The 21,596-nt window shown below is 39.1% G+C and overlaps 2 protein-coding genes across 3 annotated transcripts; both read right to left on the bottom strand.

Annotated features, from left to right (window-relative positions):
- Nucleotides 1-5,325: 5,325 nt before the first annotated feature.
- On the bottom strand, nucleotides 5,326-20,998 carry LOC101679526 (olfactory receptor 51E2). Of its 2 annotated transcripts, XM_013064392.2 has the most exons (3): nucleotides 20,910-20,998; nucleotides 9,354-9,659; nucleotides 5,326-6,880 (listed from the first exon to the last, which is right to left on the bottom strand). In XM_013064392.2, exon 3 carries the CDS (start codon nucleotides 6,830-6,832, stop codon nucleotides 5,861-5,863), a length of 972 nt encoding a protein of 323 aa, XP_012919846.1. In that variant the 5' UTR covers nucleotides 6,833-6,880; nucleotides 9,354-9,659; nucleotides 20,910-20,998; the 3' UTR covers nucleotides 5,326-5,860. The 2 variants fall into 2 exon arrangements, with proteins under 2 accessions (XP_012919846.1, XP_012919847.1); XM_013064393.2 differs by lacking the exon at nucleotides 9,354-9,659 and having other exon boundaries at nucleotides 20,910-20,995.
- On the bottom strand, nucleotides 12,229-20,995 carry LOC123386898 (olfactory receptor 51F2-like). Its single transcript, XM_013064394.2, has 2 exons — nucleotides 20,910-20,995; nucleotides 12,229-15,324 (listed from the first exon to the last, which is right to left on the bottom strand). The coding sequence occupies exon 2, from the start codon at nucleotides 15,321-15,323 to the stop codon at nucleotides 14,379-14,381; it is 945 nt and encodes a 314-aa protein (XP_012919848.2). The 5' UTR covers nucleotide 15,324; nucleotides 20,910-20,995; the 3' UTR covers nucleotides 12,229-14,378.
- Nucleotides 20,999-21,596: the final 598 nt, after the last annotated feature.

Here is a 21,596-nt window from a genome sequence, read left to right as displayed (position 1 = left end):
GATTGCTCTAGGCAGTAGAGACATTTTAACAATGTTTATTCTGATCCAAGAGCATGGAGTGGTCTTCCATCTTTTTGTGTCTTTTTCAATTTCTTTCATGAGTGTTCTGTAGTTCCTCGAGTACAGATCCTTTACCTCCTTGGTTAGGTTTATTCCCAGGTATCTTATGGTTCTTGGTGCTATAGTAAATGGAATCGATTCTCTAATTTCCCTTTCTGTATTTTCATTGTTAGTATATAAGAAATCTACTGATTTCTGTACATTGACTTTGTATCCTGCCACGTTGCTGAATTGCTGTGTGAGTTCTAGTAGTTTGGGGGTGGAGTCTTTTGGGTTTTCCATATAAAGAATCATGTCATCTGTGAAGAGAGAGAGTTTGACGTCTTCATTGCCAATTTGGATACCTTTTATTTCTCTTTGTTGTCTGATTGCTGTTACTAGGACTTCTAATACTATGTTGGACAAGAGTGGTGAGAGTGCGCATCCTTGTCTTGTTCCTGATCTCAACGGGAAGGCTGCAAGCTTTTTCCCATTGAGGATGATATTTGCTGTGTATCTTTCATAGATAGATTTGACGAAGTTCAGGAATGTTCCCTCTATCCCTATACTTTGAAGCATTTTAATCAGGAACGGATGCTGGATTTTGTCAAATGCTTTTTCTGCATCGATTTAGAGGACCATGTGGTTCTTCTCTCTTCTCATATTAATTTGTTCTATCACATTGATTGATCTGCGATTGGTGAACCATCCTTATAGCCCAGGGATGAACCCCACCTGGTCATGGTGGATAATCTTTTTAATGTGCTGTTGGATCCTGTTTGCTAGGATCTTGTTGAGAATCTTAGCATCCATATTCATCAATGATATTGGTCTGAAATTCTCCTTTTTGGTAGGGTCTTTACCTGGTTTGGGGATCAGGGTAATGATGGCTTCATAGAAAGAGTCTGGAAGTTTTCCTTCTGCTTCAATTTTTTGAAAGAGCTTCAGGAGAATAGGTGTTCTTTCTTCTTTGAAAGTTTGGTAGAATTCCCCAGGGAATCCGTCAGGTCCTGGGCTCTTGTTTTTTGGGAGATTTTTGATCACTGCTTCAATCTTGTTACTAGATATCAGTCTATTCAGGTTGTCTATTTCTTCCTGGTTCAATTTTGGGAGTTTATAGTTTATAGTTTTAGTTTTCCATTTCATCTAGGTTGCTAAGCTTATTGGCATATAACTGTTGATAATAACTTCTGATGATTGTTTCTACTTCCTTGGTGTTAGTTGTGATCTCTCCCTTTTCATTCATAATTTTATTAATTTGGGCTTTCTCTCTTTTCTTTTGGATTAGTGTGGCCAATGGTTTATCTTTTGGGGTGCTTTCAACCAGTCTCCAAGTTAATGCTGGTCCCCAGATGCAGGGCACTCTCGCTCGTATTGGGGGTATTACTTTCCAACCGGTTGCCTCTGGTGCTCCCTCTCCCTTTTGTTTGTCTTCCAATATCAGTCTGTTGTTCCCACTCCACTTTACCTGCCCACTGGCATCTTCTGCCCCTGTAGAGATCCAGATGTGTATAATTCTGATCTCAGGCTGCTTTCGTGGGTTATCGGAGTTCTTTGGTAGGTAATCAGCTCACTTTGGGGTACAGGTCGAAAAGGCGCCTCCTCCTACTTCCCTGCCATCTTGTCCCCCTGCTCATTTCACATCCCATTTCAATTTTTTTAAAGTTTATTTATTTATTTAGAGTTTGAGCTGGAAGAGGAACAGAGTGGAGTGGAAAAGGAAGGGGGAAGATTCTTAAGCAGACTCAGCACTGAGACCTGAGCCCAACATGGGACTCTATCTCATGGCCCTGAGATCACGACCTGAACTGAAACTGAGTCAGATGCTTAATTGACTGAGCCACCCAGCCTCCTTAACATGTTCTTGATTTAAAAAAAAAAAAAAAAAAGCCCTATAATGATAGTGAAAATTTCACCTTTTTCCTTTGGTGATTTTTATTTTTGTAAAATAAATATAACATAAAATTTGCCATTTTAATAATTTTCAAATGTGCAATTTAGTAGCATTAAGTTGTACATTGTTGTGCAAGCCACCACTATCCATGTCTAAAACTTCCTAATCAGTCCAAGTTGATACTATGTACTCATTAAATAACACCTTATCCTCCCCTCCCCAGCCCCTGGTAATCTCTATTCTACTTTCTATCTCTGTGAATTTGCCTGTCCTACATATTTTATATAAATGGAATCACACAATATTTGTTCTTTTGTGGGTAGCTTGTTTTACTTAGCATAATATTCCTCAGGGTTTATCTATATTGTCAAATGTGTCTCAGTTTTATTCCTTTTTATGTGAATAATATTCCATTGTATATATTTACTGTCTTTTGTTTATCTATTTCTCTGTTGATGAACATTTGGGTCATTTCAATTTTTTTGGCTATTATGAATGTAGTGTTGCTATGAATATTGGCAAACAAGGCTTTGAAATACTTTTTAAAAAATATTCTCTTTATTTGGCAGGGGCAGGTGGAGGAGCAGAGGGGGAAGGAGAGGGACAAGTAGACTCTGCTCTGGGCTTGATGCCAGGACCCTGACATCATGACCTGAGCTGAAACTGAGTCTGATGCTTAACCGATCTAGCCACCTTGGTGTCCCTGAAATACTTTTAAAAAATGAAAATCTTATTTAGCTTAGCATAAGTCAGTCAGAGAAAAAGAAATATCATATGATTTCACTTATATGTGGAATTTAAGAAACAAAATAAATGAGCAAAGGAAAAGAGAAGGGAGAGACAAGCCAAGAAACAGACTTTTAACCAAAGAGAACAAACTGATGGTTACCAGAGGAGAGGTGGTGGGGGGATGGGTGAAACACGTAATGGGTATTAAGGAATGTACTTGTGATGAGCATTGGATGTTGTATGGAAGTGTTGAAACACTATTGTACACCTGAAACTGACATAACAGTATGTTAACTAATTGCAATTAAAATAAAACTTTAGAAAATGAAAGCAGTGTTTAATAGAAAAAAAATGAAAATCTTAGGGCAGAGAGAAGGGTGGGGAAGATGGGGAAAACATGAGTAAGTTGGGCTGCACTGGAATACTGTGAGAGGCCTGAAAGCAAAACATACAAGCTTTATTAAATTGTCAACGTGGCCATGCTCTTAAGCATGTGGAGGTAGGCAGGAGGGAACGATTTAGTACACTCCTGAGTAATGCATAGGAAGATAGAAGACGATGGAGGTGGTAGGGAGAGACATAATGAGGTTCAAGCTAATAAAATGAGGTCCTAACATCATTATTTGGGGTGGGTCCTGATAGCTGAATCTCTACTTTTACAGACTACGGGCATCTCTTTGTTTCTTTAGCGAAGTCACCCATTTCTTCCATCTTCTCTCTTTCTCTCAGCCTAATCTATCTGCATTGATGAGCTGCATGACCTTGGAGGCCACTTTATTAATCACAATTAGATATTCACAGATATATATACTAGGAGGGCCCTTCTCCAGAAGAGAGGTTAAGTGTCTGAGGTTTCCTTTCTCTAAGAAAGAATCCACAGGTTGGAGTCTCCCCCATGGTTTATCCATCCAAGTCCCCCATACAAGATTTGTTCAGTGAAGCTATTAAGGGAAAACCAATGATTGTAGTCAGATTTCAGTTTCTCATGAGATCTGAGTTCAACAATACAATGGAAATATCCCGGGGTGCCTAGGTGGCTCAGTTGTTAAGCGTCTGCCTTCAACTCAGGTCATGATCCCAGGGTCCTGGGATAGAGCCTTCCGTGGTCTGAGGGAAGCTTGCTTCTCCCTCTCCCACTCCCCCTGCTTGTGTTCCCTCTCTCGAGGTTTCTCTCTGTGGCAAATGAATAAATAAAATCTTTAAAAAAATAGAAAATATCCCACCTTGATACATTCAGCATCTTTACAGTTATACCAGCAGTAGGGAACCTCCTGTATCTTCAAATCTGAGTTTAAAGGATTCTATAAATATAAAAGCAGTAGGCATAACAGCAACATTTAAAATAAAATTTTATTATATCTTTTACCTAAGTTAAAGCCCAGACATTCAAAATGTTTGACAGGTACAAAATATACTTTAAAAAGGGAGATACGATTGAGAAGATGTAAGAGATAAAAAGACAAAAATATTTTCATTAATCTGGAAAGAAACAGACTGTGGAATGTGAAATGTGGCTATAAAACATGAACAGTTCTCTGGATTTGATGCTCATGAGGGCAGGGTTATCTCTCAACACAAATATCATAATTCATTTTATAAGTCACACAGCAGAGAGCAAACAGAATTTACACAGGTCCAGGAAATAAAAGGCAGATGTTAACAGGAAGCAATATAACATGAAAATTAAATGACTGTATTTGGTTATCAAATTCAGTTTCAAATCTTGGCACAGCACTCACAAACTGTACGGCTTAGTTATCTTGTTAATGATAGCCTCCTTTCTCTCACTTGTAATGGGGGTCAACAACTCCAAAAACTTGTCATGAAGATTAGATAAAACCTCTGAAGTACTTAGCATAGTGCCTAAAACATGGTAAGCACTCAAGACCTGTTCATTGGCATTATTGTGTAGGGCTTAGATAAATTCCCAGATAATGCATAGTAAACCAACAGTGAGATCTGTGACAAGCTTTGTTTTATGTAAATTATCACTTTCATTTTCTTCATTTGGAAAGTTACATGTCAGTTTATAAGACCTCTATAATAAAGAACTTTAAAAAGTAAAACCAAAGTGAGTCACTATTAATTTGAACACATTTCCTTCAAGGCAAGGCATAGGTGCTTTTCAAGTTAATTTCAATCATGTGTCCTTATTGTTTATTTTTAATATTATATGCATTTTTCATTTTATAGCAGATTATTTAAAGGTTATACAATATTCCTTTTATATAGATTATTACACATAATATTCCATTAAGTAAATGGGCCATACTTGAGTTTACTATTCTTTACTTTTATGTATTATATCCTAGTATTTTAAATATGATTTCTTTAAATAATTGTGTAATCAATATATTTTATGAGAAACATGCTTTCTGCATTTAGGAATATTTTTTTAGGATAGATTTCCAAAAGTGAGAATATAGCATTAAAGCATAGAACTTTAAAAAAATTCTTGCTGCAATGTGGGGAATTTGAGGGGTAAGGAAGGAATAAATGAAACAAGATGGGATTGGGAAGGAGACAAACCATAAGAGACTCTTAATCTCACAAAACAAACTGAGGGTTGCTTGTGGGGAGGTGGGTAGGGAAAGGGTGGTTGGGTTATGGACATTGGGGAGGGTATATGCTATGGTGAGTGCTATGAAATGTGTAAGCCTGATGATTCACAAACGTGTACCCCTGGGGCTAATAATACATTATATGTTAATAAAAAATAAAAAAATTAAAAAATTCTTGCTACATATGTCAATCATACCATCACCTTTGATGGTCATGCATTTATATTACAGCATTGTGAATTTTCATTAATAAAAACTGTGAATTTAATAGATAAAAATGCTGTCTAGTTGTTGATTTAATATATTATTTCTCAGATTATTAGTCAGGTGGAATAATTTTTCCCTGTTAAAAAGCCAGTTGTATTTTTTGTCACTCTTCTTTATGTTTTTTTACTACATATTGGAACATTGGTGGATTTTCTATTTTTGACTTTTGGTACAGTAACATTATCAATAACATTTTGACCTATGGAAAGAAATCACAGTAGCCTCCAAACTTTCACTGCAAGCAGAGGCAGAATTTGGAGTTCACAGCAGAGAAAATCATTGATATGCTTATAGATAACTAGAATTAAGCTAGCTTTAGGAAATCCTTATGTCAAGCCCTTAAAGATAAGGGAAAGTAGAGTGGTAATGATCACCTTCTTCCCACATCCTGAGGGTCCTTGTCGTGGCTGATCTTGAACATAGCTAGCACACGAGTTCTGATCTGTTTGGTCTTGGCACCGTAGATGATGGGATTGATCACAGGAGGCAGGAGTAGATAAACATCACCCATGAGAACATGCACAATGGGATCAAGGCTGTTTCCAAAACGGTGTACCACTGAGAGGCCAATGAGAGGAACATAGAAAGCTAATACCACACCGATGTGTGACACACAGGTTCCAAAAGCCTTGGCCCGCTCTGACTTGGAAGGCAGTTGTAGAACTGTTCGTATAATCAGAAAATAGGACAAGGAGATAAACAGAACATCCACGCCCATAACCAATAGTATGGCAGTAAGACCATAGATCACATTGGGCAACGTGTCTGCATAGGCCAACTTCATCATATCCTGGTGGACGCAATAGGAGTGAGAGAGCACATTGGAGTGGCAGAAGGCCAGCCGCTTGATGAGCAGAGGCAGTGGGATAAAGAAGAGGGATCCACGGACAACAGCCACCATGCCAATCTGGGCTGTTACTGTATTGTTGAGCACTGCTGCATGGCGCAGTGGGTGGCAGATGGCTATATAGCGGTCAAAGGCCATGGCCAGCAGGATAGTGGACTCAATAGCTGAGAGAGCATGAATAAAAAACATCTGGGTAATGCAGGCATCAAAAGTAATCTCCCGGGAATCAAACCAGAAGAGGGCGAGGATCTTGGGCATGGTGGATGTTGACAAGGCCAGGTCAATTGCTGCCAGCATGCAGAGAAAGAGGTACATGGGAGCATGTAGGCTGCGCTCTGTCCTTACGATGAAGACCACAATGCAGTTTCCAAACACTGCCACGACATACATTGAAAGCAGGGGAAAGCCGATCCAAAAATGGGCTTCTTCTAATCCTGGGATACCAATAAGTACAAAGGTGGTATGTGTGAAGTTGCAGGAACTCATAGCTGGCATCGAGAAGGGGCGCTGGAGAGGGTGAGGTCACCCTGACAACCTGCTAGCCTGCTAGGACATGGAGCACAATCAGAGGCCAACCCTGGAAACCTGGAAACTGAATGCACCTTAGCTCTCCCTCTCTTACTCTTCCCTCTCACTCTTCCAAGCCCTTTAGGCTCTTTCATAAGCTCTGAAGCCCTCTTCCAAGGGGAAAATGATAGTTCAAACTCATTTATCGGGACGCCTGGGTGGCTCAGTTGGTTAATCAGCTGCCTTCGGCTCAGGTCATGATCCCATCGTCCTGGGATCGAGTCCCACATCGAGTTCCTTGCTCCGCAGGGAGCCTGCCTCTCCCTCTGACTCTGCCTGCCACTCTGCCTGTGCTCTCTCTCTCTCTCTCTCTGACAAATAAATAAATAAAATATTAAAAAAAAACTCATTTATCAATTGCTCCTCTCCAGGTCCATTTACATTAAATTTTTTTAGATTTATTTATTTACTTGTTTATTTGAGAGAGCGAGAGCAAAAGAGAGAGCACCAGTGGAAGGACGAGGAGAGGGAGAGGGATAAGCAGACTCTGCTGAGTGTAGAGCCCAATGTGGAGTCTGATCCCAGGACCCCAAGATCATTACCTGAGCTGAAACCAAGAGTGGAATGCCCAACTGACTGAAGCACTCAGGCATCTCCCATTTACATTTTAAAAAATGGAATCTAGGGAGAACAAAGTTTATCCCAAAATGTATCCTTTCCAAATTCTTTTGGACTCCTCCTGGCCCACACTTTCACTACCCAGATATTGGGTGGTCCTTTTCTCAGACAGGTGTTAAGAGGTACCCTATTGAGAACCCTTTCCAGGTATGTTCTTTTTTTTTCTTCCCTCAATTATTCATTCATTTTATAAGCATCTACTTATATGACCTACTATGTACAAGGCTACTTGCTAGATGCTCATGATACAGAGATGAAAGACACATCTTTTGCTCTTCAGATACCCTGCCTATGGTGGAAGATAGACAAGTAACCCAATTATTAGACCTATGGGGTGAGTGTTAGCCTAAGGTGTGCATTTAATGCATAGGATGGGGAGAGGCATGATCAGAGGAGACTTCCTGACAAAGATAATCCTTTTGATCAGTCTTCAAACATGAGTAGGAGTGAGACAGAGAAGGGAATAATGGGTATATGAAGCCAGTGGGGAGGGGGATTTTTTTCCTTCAAATTTTCAGGATTCTGGGTTCCCAGGTAGAAGGTCAGCAAGGGGAAAAAGAAACACAAAAATGACAATTTTTTAAAAAGATGAGAAAAAAACCTAAGGGAAAAAAAAAAGTCTGGAAACTCCTTTGGGGTCATCAAATGGAAGGGAGTAGCTCTCTCCAGTGACTTATCTGGAGATGAAGGTGCTGGTAAGATATGTGGCCTCCATCAGATCCTAGCTGCCGGACTTGTCCCTTGTGAAGGCTCTTCTCTCTGCTCCTGGCAGATTTGTCTCTCTGCACCTGAAAGCGACCTACAGGCTATACTCTTGCCCTAGGGAAAACTTGGGTTGATCCTTGATACTCCTAGAGCTTTGGAAGCCCAGCATTGCTCTGCCCCTGCCATGCCACCCAAACTTTGATGTAGGCTTTGACCTCATCAAATACTTTCCCTGCTAGGCTTCTTAGGTACCCTCTTCTTTAGAGCTAATTGCCTCTAAAGAGCTAAGGGCTTGGCTTCAAGAAGAAGGACCTCTGAGTCTTGGGAATAAACTCTATAGGTATCTTCATCAATGATAGTTAGGTAAACTTATTCATCTCCCCAGGATTCTTCATCACTCCTGATCTGGGTCTTTACAGCAATTGGGGGATGCTCTTTAGGGGAGAGGGTTTGGAGAACAGCGGTCTTAAAATATAGTGTGATAAAATAGGAACTAAAATGTTTAACTTGGATGATCCCCATCATGGATAAGCAAAGAATATTCAAATCCAAGATCCAAAGATCACAGAATTCATACCTCTGACCACTATTTGTGCTTCTCCCTATCCTCAGATCTTATGTAAAGATGTAATAGCTACTCTCCTTGACAAATGTGAGATTCCAAATATGGGCCCACACTGCTATCAGAGAATGAGAAGCCTTTGTAATAGGCAGATAATTGTATCCTTAAATAAGATAAAAGTTTATATCTTATATCCACCCAACCATCTATGCATCTACCATTGGTAGTTTAGGGAGAGAGATTCAGAAATCTAAACAATTCAGGCTGAAAAGTCTGTGTAATGCTAAGGAAACTTCCCCAGAAGAAGACCAGATCACTAGACCTCTGTGGGGCCCAGAATGAAAGAAAAGGCATGGAGGGATTGCAGGGGGAGCACAGTAATGTATTTCCCCTTTCCCTAAGCCTCTTGCCCATGCTACTGTGTGAGTACCTACAGATACACGGGTCTTTATTGGCCACAGAGTTGGATCCTTTCCTGACTCCTCTTTCTTCAGGGCATCTTTTCTGCTTTTCTAGTAGCAGTCTAAGGCTTTGGGCCATTATATTGTCTCCCCAGTTACGTACCCAGAATACCACATATTTCTCTCCCATGTTGTCTGGCTTTCTGGCCAAAGTGACCCTTGGCTAGATCCAATTTTAGCTTCTCTTGAGTCTGGATGTGGCTTCTGCATTCATTATTACTTGCCTTTCTGTTCTGTCTGCTAGTGCTGTGGGATATTTCTTCTTAGCCCATGAAGATGCATTTGGGACACAAGGGTTTCTTCTTCCTGATATGAGACAGCTGTGGGGTCCTCGTGATCTCCTAAAATTGTAGGAGTTTGGCCTTCTTAGTTCTGGGTGAGGGTGCACTCACTTGAAATCCATGCAATCCTAGGAGAGAGCAGGTGGAGCTGGCTTACCCTTTCAAGTGCAGGCCTATTTATAATGCTGCCTAAGAGGCCCATGGGAACAGGCTGCGGGAGTATGTACTGAGGTCTCTGGGGCTTGGCGGGCAGGAGACAGTATCTCCATATTCACTTGTGTGTCAGTCCCACAGGCTTCCCACTTTTTCTGTCTGGTGTGTGTGTTGTGGGGGGTGATCAAGAAGTGGGCACTGCCACTGCCTCTGCCATCATTCCCACACTTACACATACAGGGATCTTGACAATCTATCCCCATTCTTCCAAATAACTCATACTCTCCCAGGTAGCAACAGTGGTTAGAAATTTTCCTCATTAACCACTTCCCTAGACATGACAGACAACAGGGGTTTATGGTTATGTCCCTGGGCTCTAGGAATTCACATCCTCTTTAAAAACCAAGATGGATACACAAAACTAGTAATTCCTATAACTCAGGATAAGAGCATGCATCTCAGTTTTTCATTTTCAGCTCTTCTTTTAGTTGATGAAATAGACCTTGAGATAGGGAAGTCACTCTCTTGCACCTGTGTTACAGATAAGAAATGAAGGAGATGAAGGCTCTTTGCCTTGGTCGCAGAGTTTTTAGTGATACTGGTCAGAGAACTAGGTATTCTGATTCTTTATTCATCCCCATTTAACAAATATTTATCAGGGGCTTGCAATGTAACAAGATATGCAATTTTTTAAAACCCACCCTTATAGATTATATATCTTGACGAGAGGGACACACAGTCCATGGTTAATATGAGAAATGAAATAGTTTCTCCTTATGACTACCTAAGAAGAAAAAAATAAAGGGAAGAAGAGAACAGGTAAGTATTGGAATGGGCAGTTGAAATTTTAATTTGAAGTTGGCAGGGAATGCCTCATATAATGGAGACATTTGAGGACTACCCTGGAGGGAGCAAGAAATATATCCATGAGATCTCTGAGGAAGACCATCCAAAGAAGAAAGACAAAAACCGCAAAGTTTCTGAGAAGGGAGTGTATCTAGGGGTTTAGAATAATAAGGAGGCTGGTGTGTCTGGGCAGAGAGAACAAAGGGAAGAAAAATAGATATATAGGGATAGATAATATGGAATTGGATTGTATAGGGCTTTATTGGACTTTTTACAGGTCAGTTAAAGTTTTTAACTTGGAGTCTGAATAAAGGTAGCTACAACAGCAGCCATGTATTTAGTACTGTCCCAGCTTTCAGGAAAGTCTTCAATTCACTGTGAACATGTCAACTTTGGGTAGAGTGACATTTGATCTGCAAATCACCCATTCCCAAATGTTCAAACTACCCACTTCCTAGTAAGAAAAGCTTACAAGTTTCCAGGGTCGTTGGATAGAGGGGCCATCCATAGGTTAGTGTGTATGTAAGGGGTGGTGAAGTAGAAGAGAAACATCTGTAGAAGTAGTGTGAACATCTTCGCTGTCTGGTCTTTAGACTGAAGTTCCTTCTCATTCTGATTTTTAGGACTTTGTGTACCCCATCATTTTTCTCTAAGTTTCTTTCCCCCACCATAAACAAACAAATATGTAGCCTGTAAATCTATATCATCTGAACTTTTTCAATAGTGAATGAATAAGTCATTCAGTCATTCTAAGACCAGAATAAGTCCCTGGTCTTAGAAAGTGGGCACAGAATCTGTGATAAGAGAACAGTTATGAGAGAGTCTGAAAAGGGATGTCCTAAGAAAGAACCAGAAGGTACTGCAAAAGCACCTGGAAAGGACACCAGACAGGCTTGAGAAATCAGGGAATGTCTCCAAGAGTTACTTCTTTTCTATGTTAGGAGAAGGGAAATAGTGAGGGTGGTATAGAGGGAGGTAAAAGCTTGTGCAAAGGCTTTTGAGTGATCCAGAGCAGTCACAGTTAAAAAAGGCAAGTGGTTCGTTGTGCCTGGAGCACCAAACAGAGGGCAAACAATGAGGCTTGAGATTAAAATTTCAACTGAGAGATAAATAGAGCCAGCCACTATTAGTAGCTAGTAGTAACAGGGATACTATTATTTTATTATGTGGCAGACCCTGGTTTGGGGTCTGGAATATACCACGAATGAACAAAATTCTTATTCTTAAAGACCTTACCTGGTAATGGGGAAACTAGAGAAGAAATAAATAGGTATGTAATATTTTGGTGGGGGAAGGGAGTGCCAGGTATTAAACATAAGATAGGTAAGGAAGCGAGTAATTGCAGACAAGAATCAAGGGAGAGGAGGTGGTTGTTTTTTTTTTTTTTTTAAATTCTAATTAAAAAATTTTTTTTTCATTTATTTATTTTCAGCATAACAGTATCATTATTTTTTTCACCACACCCAGTGCTCCATGCAATCTGTGCCCTCTATAATACCCACCACCTGGTACCCCGACCTCCCACCCCCTGCCCCTTCAAAACCCTCGGATTGTTTTTCAGAGTCCATAATCTCTCATGATTCACCTCCCCTTCCAATTTACCCCAACTCCCTTCTCCTCTCTAACACCCCTTGTCCTCCATGATATTTGTTATGCTCCACAAATAAGTGAAACCATATGATACTTGACTCTCTCTGCTTGACTGATTTCACTCAGCATAATCTCTTTCAGTCCCATCCTTGTTGCTACAAAAGTTGGGTATTCATCCTTTCTGATGGAGGTGGTTGTTTTTAATGTAGGAAGGTAACATTTAGGCAGAGACCTGCATGAAGTGAGGCAGGAAACCACAAGGGTGTCTGGGGGAAGAACATTCCAAGTAGCGAGGACAGAAAGTGTGAAGTTTGGTGTTGAAACATGTATGGTGATATTAAGGAAATATTTGGAGGTAGTACAGGTATAATAGAATGAATAAAGGGGAGAGTAGTAGGAGATGAAGTTGAGATGGTAGAGGGGAGTTAAATCATACAGATTCTCATGAACTATTCTAATGACTGTGAGTTTTCCTTGGGTAAGACAGGGGGCCACAGGACATGTTGAATGGAAGAAGTGGCATGCTCTACTTTATGTATTAAAATAATCATTCTAACTACCATGGGGAAAGTAAAGCAAAAGTGGATGAAGGAAGATCTACCAGGAGACTATTATGATGGCGGGGCACATGGTGGTATTAGTAGAAGTAGTAGAAAGTAGTTAGATTCCAGGTATCAATATCTGGAGTATCTGAAAGAAAGAGTCATTGGCATTTGCCAATAGGTTGGATGTGGAGTAGGAGTGTCAGAGAGGTATCAGTAATAACTCCAAAAACTCTATCTCAGCCACATGAAAAATAGAGTTTTTAAGTTAGGGAAGACATGGTTGATGTGAATATTAAGACATGTTTTTGGACATGATGAGTCTGAGATGATTATTAAACATTCAAGTAGGAGTACTGATACATAGGATATGAGTCGGGACTATAAATATTAGTTTGGGATTTGCCAGCATGTAGGTGAGATTTGAAGCCATGATGCTAGATGAGATAACTAAAAATGGGAATATAATAAAGAATAAACAGGTCTGAGTACAAAATCCTAGAACATTCCAACATACAAAGATCATGGAAATGAAGACCAACACTAATGGAGACTGAAAATTGTAAAGCTTACTGAGAATTTTGACACCATCTAGTTATTAAATAGTACTGTTGTCACTTAATAAATTTCCTGTGGATATCACTTACTAATCCTTCCTTGCTGGATCTCATACCCCCTGTAGAGCCCATCTTTATGCAGTGATACCAATGCATCATTGAAATATGCACTTTAAATATTTGAGAATTAATGGCCATTCCTACTTGCTGGATTAAGCCATTATGTGAAGTAAATGGAATTAAACATTTCCAAGTAAATGACACAAATTGAAATTCATTTACAATTCTTAGTCATTTTTGAGTTTCTGCTGGGGCAGAAAGTTGATGGAAGGCAGAGAAAAATTCTGGAATATGTTTACTTAGGAAAGAACATAAAGTAGAAATATATTTGTATTTTTCAGGTTTGAAAATTCTGTTTTGGATTTTTTCTCCATAATTTGGTTGAAAATTTCTAGAGGATAGACTTGTGAGGTTGTTTGTTTGTTTGTTTGTTTCTTTTGCTTCTTTATGTCCCCTAGTACAAATTACATGGACTCATATATATGTATCTATACAAATTATATACATGTATACTCATATATAGTTTATATTATTGGTAGCAACATAGCTAAAGTTAAGAGAGTTGGGGGACCATGGAGTAAGTTTGCATGCATGTGAAATACGGTTCTGTTGTTTATGAGCTGTTTAAGCAAGAAACTTAATATTTTTGTGCCTCAATTTTCTCATTGATCAAAGAACTAACTACCTTTTAATGTTGTTTCAGATGTGTGTTAATAAATGCAAACCATGACTAGTCAAAGGAAATAATAAATGTTAGTAAAAATTATTATTGCATTTAGAAAAATACTGCCTATTTCTCATAAAGATATGGCTTTCTCATAATGTGTCATACCAACTGCTCTAAAGTAGACAAAGTCAGAAAATTCAGTTTGTTGGCAGGATAAACAACAGTTTAGAACAAACAGTGATGGATGGGAGAAATGATAGACTTAAGGCTTCATACTGCTCATTCCTTCTATTCTTATGTCTCTGTCTCTTCATCTGTAAAATAAAGGGTTGAGCTGATGTTCTAAATATATTCCAGCTTTAATTCTAAGTTTTTGTTTCATGATCATCAGCTTTGTTTTTAAATTGATAGTGTTAGGCCATCTCTGGAATTCTATGTGTCTTTGGAATAGATAATTTTGATCACAGCTCTGCGTATTTGTTTGGTCTTCACACTGTAGATGATGGGGTTCATTACAGGAGGGATCAGGAGGTAGGTGTTAGCAATCATTGTATGAACATAGGCTGGGGCTCGTTTCCCAAATCTGTGAACAAAGGACAGACTGATCAATGGAAAGTAGAAAATAACAACAGCCCCAATATGGGAGATACATGTGCTGAAGGCTTTCTTCCTCTCTTCTGGGGATGCAATGCTGAGGACGGTCTTAATAATCAAAATGTAAGAGAGGAGGATGAAGATTGAGTCCACACCAACAGTAGAGATCATGGCAGTCAATCCAACTGCATTGTTGATCCTGGTGTCTGTGCATGAGAGCTTCATCACATCAGGGTGGAAGCAGTAGGAGTGGTGAAGCACGTGGCTGCGGCAGAAGGACAGTCTTTTAAGAAGTGCAACCATTGGTGTCAGCATTAGTGTCCCTCTGATGACAATTGCCACTCCAATTTGAGCTATTCTGGAATCAGTTAAAATGGTGGCATACCTGAGTGGATTAGAGATGGCCACAAAACGATCAAAGGCCATGGCCAACAGCACTGAGGATTCCATGACAGTGAAGAGTTTAATAAAGAACATCTGTAACAAGCAGGCATTAAAGCTGATCTCCCTGGCATCGAACCAGAATATACCCATCATGGTGACCAGGGTGGATATGGACAGGCCGAGGTCAGTGGTGGACAGCATGGAGAGGAAATAATACATGGGTTTGTGGAGGCTGGGCTGGGTGACAATGGCAAAGAGGATCAGGCTGTTTCCTGAGAGAGCGGTTATGTAGAGAAAGCAGAAGGGAATGGAGATCCAGATGTGGAAGGCTTCCAGCCCGGGAACACCAGTTAGGAGGAAAATGATGGAAGTAGATGTGGTATTCCAGAAGTTTGACATGCTAGATTAAAAACACAGAGTTCCAAGATGAAACTCTGGAACAACAACAATACTGTATTACTAGTATTAATCCAATTACAAATAATTTTATTCAACCAAAAACTAACCGAAGATGAATATTTATATACTCTGTAAAAATGAATTGCTCATTGAAATTGATAAAGGAATATAAGATTTCAACTGCTGTAGTAGATACTGTTCTTTTTCTTATATATACCTCTATCCATTATTTTTCTTTCCTGGGACACTTTGCTGGTAGCTATGTTCATATGATGCGACCTTTCCTTCCGCTTCTCTAGCCAGAGATGACTGGGTGAAGGAAAGTCACTTTACTCAAGACTGGTCAATTATATTTCATCCTTTCTGGATTTTCAAATTGTGTTTAAGAGGTAGCAGCTTAGTTTGTCCATATAGTTAGCATCAGAGGAAAGTATACTGGGGCTGTGGAGCAGCAATATTATATCGGCCTCAAGTGTAGAAAGCAGAGAAGCTTATAGACAATCTGGAAAGCCAGAAAATACTGAGAAAGAGATACTTATGATACAAAGTACCACCTATGAAATGCTAATAGGTGGCTTAGGCACCAGTGCAGTCATGTGCAGATGTCTACAGTATCTAACCTTGAAAGTGACACCTGCAATGTGGCATCTGGTGTCTCATTTGGAAAGTGGAGTTAGAACACACATGCCTACCACCTTAGGGATAGAGGCCTCTGCCCCTCCCCCCATCTGTGATATAGCATGCTGCCTTGTTCAGATAGAGTTTTCTCTTGAACTGCCTGAAGACTAGTTGTTCTCCATTTTGTTAAGATATACTTCTCAGGAGATATTTAATAGAATTTTACTGTTTTGCTTTGGAGGGGAAGATATACCTTTACTAAAAGTCTGAAAGTTAACAAGTTTAACAGGTTTGATGTTTAACAAGTTCTCTTAGCACTTTTCATAAATATTTTGATTTTTGAAAACAATTTTAGTAATTATAGTTTTAAAAAATACATAGTGATCAGAAAGGCAAATTGAACTCTACTTAGTAAATGAATAGTTCTTATAATTAAAGAAATGGGTTCACCTCTCATGTTCCAGAAGTCTTTGACCTGTTTATTTACTATTAATTTCCAGAGCATAGGTCTTAGCTTTTGAGGTTAACAACTTCCTAGGGTCCTTGGGAGCTAGAGTAATTATGAAAAAGGGAACAGTTCAATTGTATATAAAAGGCTTGGGGTATCTGGAGAAGTCTTCTTAGGAAAATCAGTGCTTGAAAGATTGCTATGTTTTGTGTAAATAGAAATGAAGTATTCCAAGGCTACTAGAACAGCATATGTGAAAGTGTTGAGCCAGAATGAATTCTTCAAGATGTTAGAATCAAGTGAGGGAGAAGGAATAGTACTGTTTATAATAACTTCAGCATCTAGTGTACAGTGGTGAATGATAAAAAAAGGGTTATGGGGGTGCAGAGTGTTTCCACAGGTGTTACTTATGTTTGGCTATCATGGAGATTTTCACAATGCTTATCACTATGGCATGCAATGATTGAGTTGTAACTTTGTTATAGAGTGCTAAGAAATTTTATGAGATTTTTTTTTAAAGATTTTATTTATTTATTTGACAGAGAGAAATCACAAGTAGATGGAGAGGCAGGCAGAGAGAGAGAGAGACGGAAGCAGGCTCCCTGCTGAGCAGAGAGCCCGATGCGGGACTCGATCCCAGGACCCTGAGATCATGACCTGAGCCAAAGGCAGCGGCTTAACCAACTGAGCCACCCAGGCGCCCTATGAGATTTTTTTTTAAATTACTATTAGAACGAATTATCTTTCATCCTAATTTCTTCCTGATTCCCTTTATATTATTTTGGTAATTCAGACAATGTGTAATTCATTACACATTTTCATTCTTGTCATTTTTCCCCTCCTCATTTTGTTGAGGAATCAGAAGAAAAACACAATGTGTAGGCTGAACTGATCTGTGCTGAGTCTGGCAGAAGAGAATTCCATCAAATTCCTTTCTTTCCATTTCTCTACAACTGTGTCTTCCTGTACCCTCTCCTTATCCATGCTGGGTACAGACACAGAAGATTCCTTATTCCTTTTTTATAGCCAATAACTCCATCTAAGCTCTTGATCAGCCGTCATCAAGACTTAGTTCGTTTCAGTATCAAACTGGGAGCTCACTGGGTATTGTGTCAGCCCTAAGGATATGAAGCAAATAAAATGGCAGTGATTTGGTGCCTGAGATAACCAGAGAGGTTGTTAACGCTTCATCTTTTTAAGGCTGAAAACCTTATCTTTAATTAGAGTCCAGGGACGTCTATGAAAATGAAAACTTACCAGTTTGGAGCACTACTACATGCCAGGCACCCTGCATATAAGAGGAATCAGAGACAAAGAAATACTACTAGCTGTAGAGTGCATCAGGTAGAGTATTACTAAGTGATAAGATAGAATAGTGTAGAGTGACGGGTTCTGAGTGTGTGTATACATGAATGTGTCTGTGTGTGTTAAGAGGAATTAGCTCTAAGACCTCTTAACTAAGTAGATAAATTAGAACTGTGAAATGTTTTGATGGGTGGATGTGAGTTTACAAGGATGCAAAGCAGGAAAAGGGTGTTCTTGACATAGATAACAACATGGGCAGAAACTGAATAAAATAATAACAGGGTTTGTTGGACAACTACAAGAAAATTAAAATGCTGGAGGCTTAAGTATGATGCTGGGTGATGTGGGACATGAGTGAGAGAAATCAGCAGGCCAGGACATGAGAGTCTTCATTCCACGGAAAGGAGAGGGAACGTCAATTTTAGTTGCAGAGCTAGGCATTTCCAAATATTTTATGAATAACTAAACAAATTATTTTTCATTTCTTCTCCCTTAACTCTAACAAAATTCCTTTCCTTCTTTAGTATCTTAGATAATACCAGTGGCTCCTTTTCTGGAGCTTCAGTTCTCAAGTTATACCCCAAACCATTAAGGAATGCTCCCTACACATTTATATAGATGCTTTCAACATGACATTAAGTTCAACTATGACAGATGGACCATCTTTCTTAACCGGCTCCTGTGCTTCGCTAGTAAGGGAAATAAGAGACAAACTCTATTTTCCCCTCAATTTCCTGCCTTACATTTTATAATGACAAAAAACATTATTTGAAGGACAGTCTGCCTGTGATTATTATTCCTTCACCTTCAGTAATAATCTGGGTTCTTTGTCTAATGGCTCTCAGGAAATTCTCCAACTTGTCACCAATGACTTTCTAAACACCAAATCCAAAAGTTTATCTTCAGATTTGTTTTTCTCTCTCTCATCTCAAAGTTTTGCTGTTTTAGGCACCTTTTCTTGTCTTTTCTTTAGGTACTTTCTCCTTCATTAGCTTCAGTGATAGTTATTCTGTGTGTTTTTTTTTTTTTTTAATTTCTTTATGGAACAGTGTTTTTGTTCTGTCTTTCCAGTTGTGGTGTTCTTTAAGAGTCTTTTTCTTTCAAGAAGCCCCTGGTTTTTTTTTTTTTTTTGGTCTCTGGTATACTATACTTGGGATATCTTGGTTTTTCCCACGGCTTTAAATAGCACTTATATTCAGATGACACGCAAATCTGAAATCTAATTATAGAGTCTCCTGAGTTCTATATTTTGAAAGTTAACAGGATCTGAAGCAATGGCAAAAATGTCTGGGCTGAAACTTGAAGGCAGTCGTGAATCCTGGAACTAGAGTGAGGTGATAAAACAGGCAATTTGGAAAACTAATGGGCAGCAGTCTGGAGAGCAGGTCAAAGATCTCTGCTTGGTGACAGTGAACAAAAGTGAATAAGCTACTTTATCTACCCATGAGGCATACTCCCTCCTTGTAATCCATCAGACACCTCCACCTCAATATGGGCCAAACGGAGCTCATTCCTTCCCCCATTCCAAACCTGGCTCTCTCTCCTATGTCTCATTTGTCAGTAAATGACATCAAACTAACAAATCATCTCATCAGAGTTACTGCCCTCACATACACACATGTTCACACACTCTTCTCCCTCTCTTTCATCCTGTACATGCAAATGTTCATCAAACACTTGCAAATCGATATATTGATTTTACTTCTAAAATGTCAAAAACTGGAGAATCCAGAGGTTTCTATTTGAGGGTCAAGTAATAGCAATGTGATTCATGGTGGGTGCTTGAAGCTGAACTTCATTGCGCTTTCCTTAATTGAATGAACTTACCTGTTCCTAACATCTTTGTTAGGGGGCTAATAGATTTATCAAGGGGAGGTACTAAAATTCTTTAAAACTACTCTATGCTGCCATCACCCTGGAATCTGTCCAGTCTATCCTCTCCAATTCTGGTAAACCTTCCTTTTCTTCTGTAAAATATAAGCTATAGTCTCCTAATTAATTTTCCTGTCCCCCAGATCACAGTGATGCTCTTCTTTCACTGCACTATTATGAGCTATGGCTACTATGACTTTAACTCCAGAACAGATGATATAGCTTTATCAGTATTGTCCAAGTCATTGCTAATGGCATCGCTATAGTGTGTGACTGATCTCTGTTCAGATCCTCACTCAGACACTAACTAGTTTTGAGACTATTTGTAACAATAATAAAAAAAAATTACTCATAACAACAGCTACCATTTATTATTGGAATTTGTTCTGTGAACATTACAGTGCTAAGCATTTGAGAAACATTCTCTTAATTCTTATTACAACATCATTTGGCAAGTATTACTAAATTCACTTTGATTCCCCTTTTCTGGTAACCGAGTATGAGAGAGGTTATGAAACATGTTCAGAATCACACCCAGCTAGTGAATGTCAGAATTGGGATTTTAAACCCAATTAAAAAAAAAATTGCTCCCCCAACTTATGGTTTCATGTATAAGTAGTGTAAACTTCCTTTGATGCAGTTTCCTCATCTATAAGGTAGACTATATCTTGCTCCTAATAGAATGCCTGGCATGCAGTAAATGTTCAAATTTTTTTTTTAATTTTTAGTAAGAATAATTGGGCTTAGGAATGATTCCTTCAGCTCCTGACAGCCTTTTTGGCTTTTTCAAGTACCAAACCACTATAATAACATATATAGCACCCTGATTAAGTCATTTGCTTAACAAACCACAAACTATTTTTAATTTCTTGAGGAATCTCCACACTGTTTTCCAAAGTGGCTGTACCAACTTGCATTCCCAGAGGGGGAGGCAAACCATGAGAGACTATGGACCCTGAGAAACAAATTGAGGGTTTTAAGGGGGAGGGAGTGGGGGAGGATGGGTGAGGTTGGTGGTGGGTATTAAGAAGGGCATGTATTGCATGGAGCACTGGGTGTGGTGCATAAACAATCTTGGAACACTGAAAGAATAAAAAAAACAAAACAAAACAAAACAAAACAAAACAAACCACAAACTGTGCAACCCACACGGGGCAGAAAAATGACCTTTTGCTGCAGGTTTCCTGAGAATAAATAATTCTATAAATTCTGCTGTGTATCTCAGCCCACCATCTGACTATCTCATCTAATTCTGAACATTGTGAGGAAATTCTTCCTGTGGATAAAAAAATTCAGCTCACCTAGAGTCAAGTCTTTTCTTTGAACAAAACAGTTTTACTTACAGAATTTGTACTTGTCCCTCTCGGGCTGACTCAGAAGGCTGAGGAGACTTGATTCCAGGGGAGGACAGAGCTTATGAGGAGACTTGTTGCAGCCTGAATGGAGACAGGCACAGAGCTGAGAGGCCCATTCCTCGTGGTGGTGTCACTCACTGTGTCTCCAGGGGTACGGTGGTTCCCAGAAGACTTCTTTTGCCTTTTACAGTCTTTGTCTGTTCCATTACGCAATTACTCATTGTGGTCATGTGCTTTATAGGCTGATGTAATTTTTTTCCCCCTGGGCCCTCTTATTGAAGTGGGTTTTTTTTAACAAAAACAATTTTAAGACATAATTCACATATCATAAAATTCACCCATTTAAAATGTACAATTCAATAGTTTTTAGTAAATGTACCCAGTTGTACATGCATCATCATGGTTTACCTTTAGAAAATTTTTATTACTGCAAAAAGAAATCCCATGCCCATGAGCAGTCACTCTGAAGAGGATTTTAAAAAATGAAATATTATACTAAATTGCTAAAGGGAATATCATCTGGTGAGTGTAAGTCACATTCCACTTGGTAACTCGTTAGCATCTATTACTATTCATGGTAGTCTTGTTTCATTAGCCTACCTGTGCTTTTTAGCAGCCTGTCTTTTATAACTAGGAAAAAACATAATTTACTCATCTATACACACATCCAGTAAA

This window comes from Mustela putorius, unplaced genomic scaffold, assembly GCF_011764305.1.
Source record: "Mustela putorius furo isolate JIRA1106 unplaced genomic scaffold, ASM1176430v1.1 tig00003987_pilon_pilon_pilon, whole genome shotgun sequence".
In the NCBI taxonomy this organism is placed as follows: domain Eukaryota; kingdom Metazoa; phylum Chordata; class Mammalia; order Carnivora; family Mustelidae; genus Mustela; species Mustela putorius.
Note: the sequence above shows the minus strand (reverse complement) of the source record. Positions and strands in the feature narration are given on the sequence as shown.

Bases quoted from the DNA above. Each gene is read 5' to 3' on its own strand.
- LOC101679526 (XM_013064392.2), bottom strand. From the start codon at position 6,832: ATGCCAGCTATGAGTTCCTGCAACTTCACACATACCACCTTTGTACTT.
- LOC123386898 (XM_013064394.2), bottom strand. From the start codon at position 15,323: ATGTCAAACTTCTGGAATACCACATCTACTTCCATCATTTTCCTCCTA.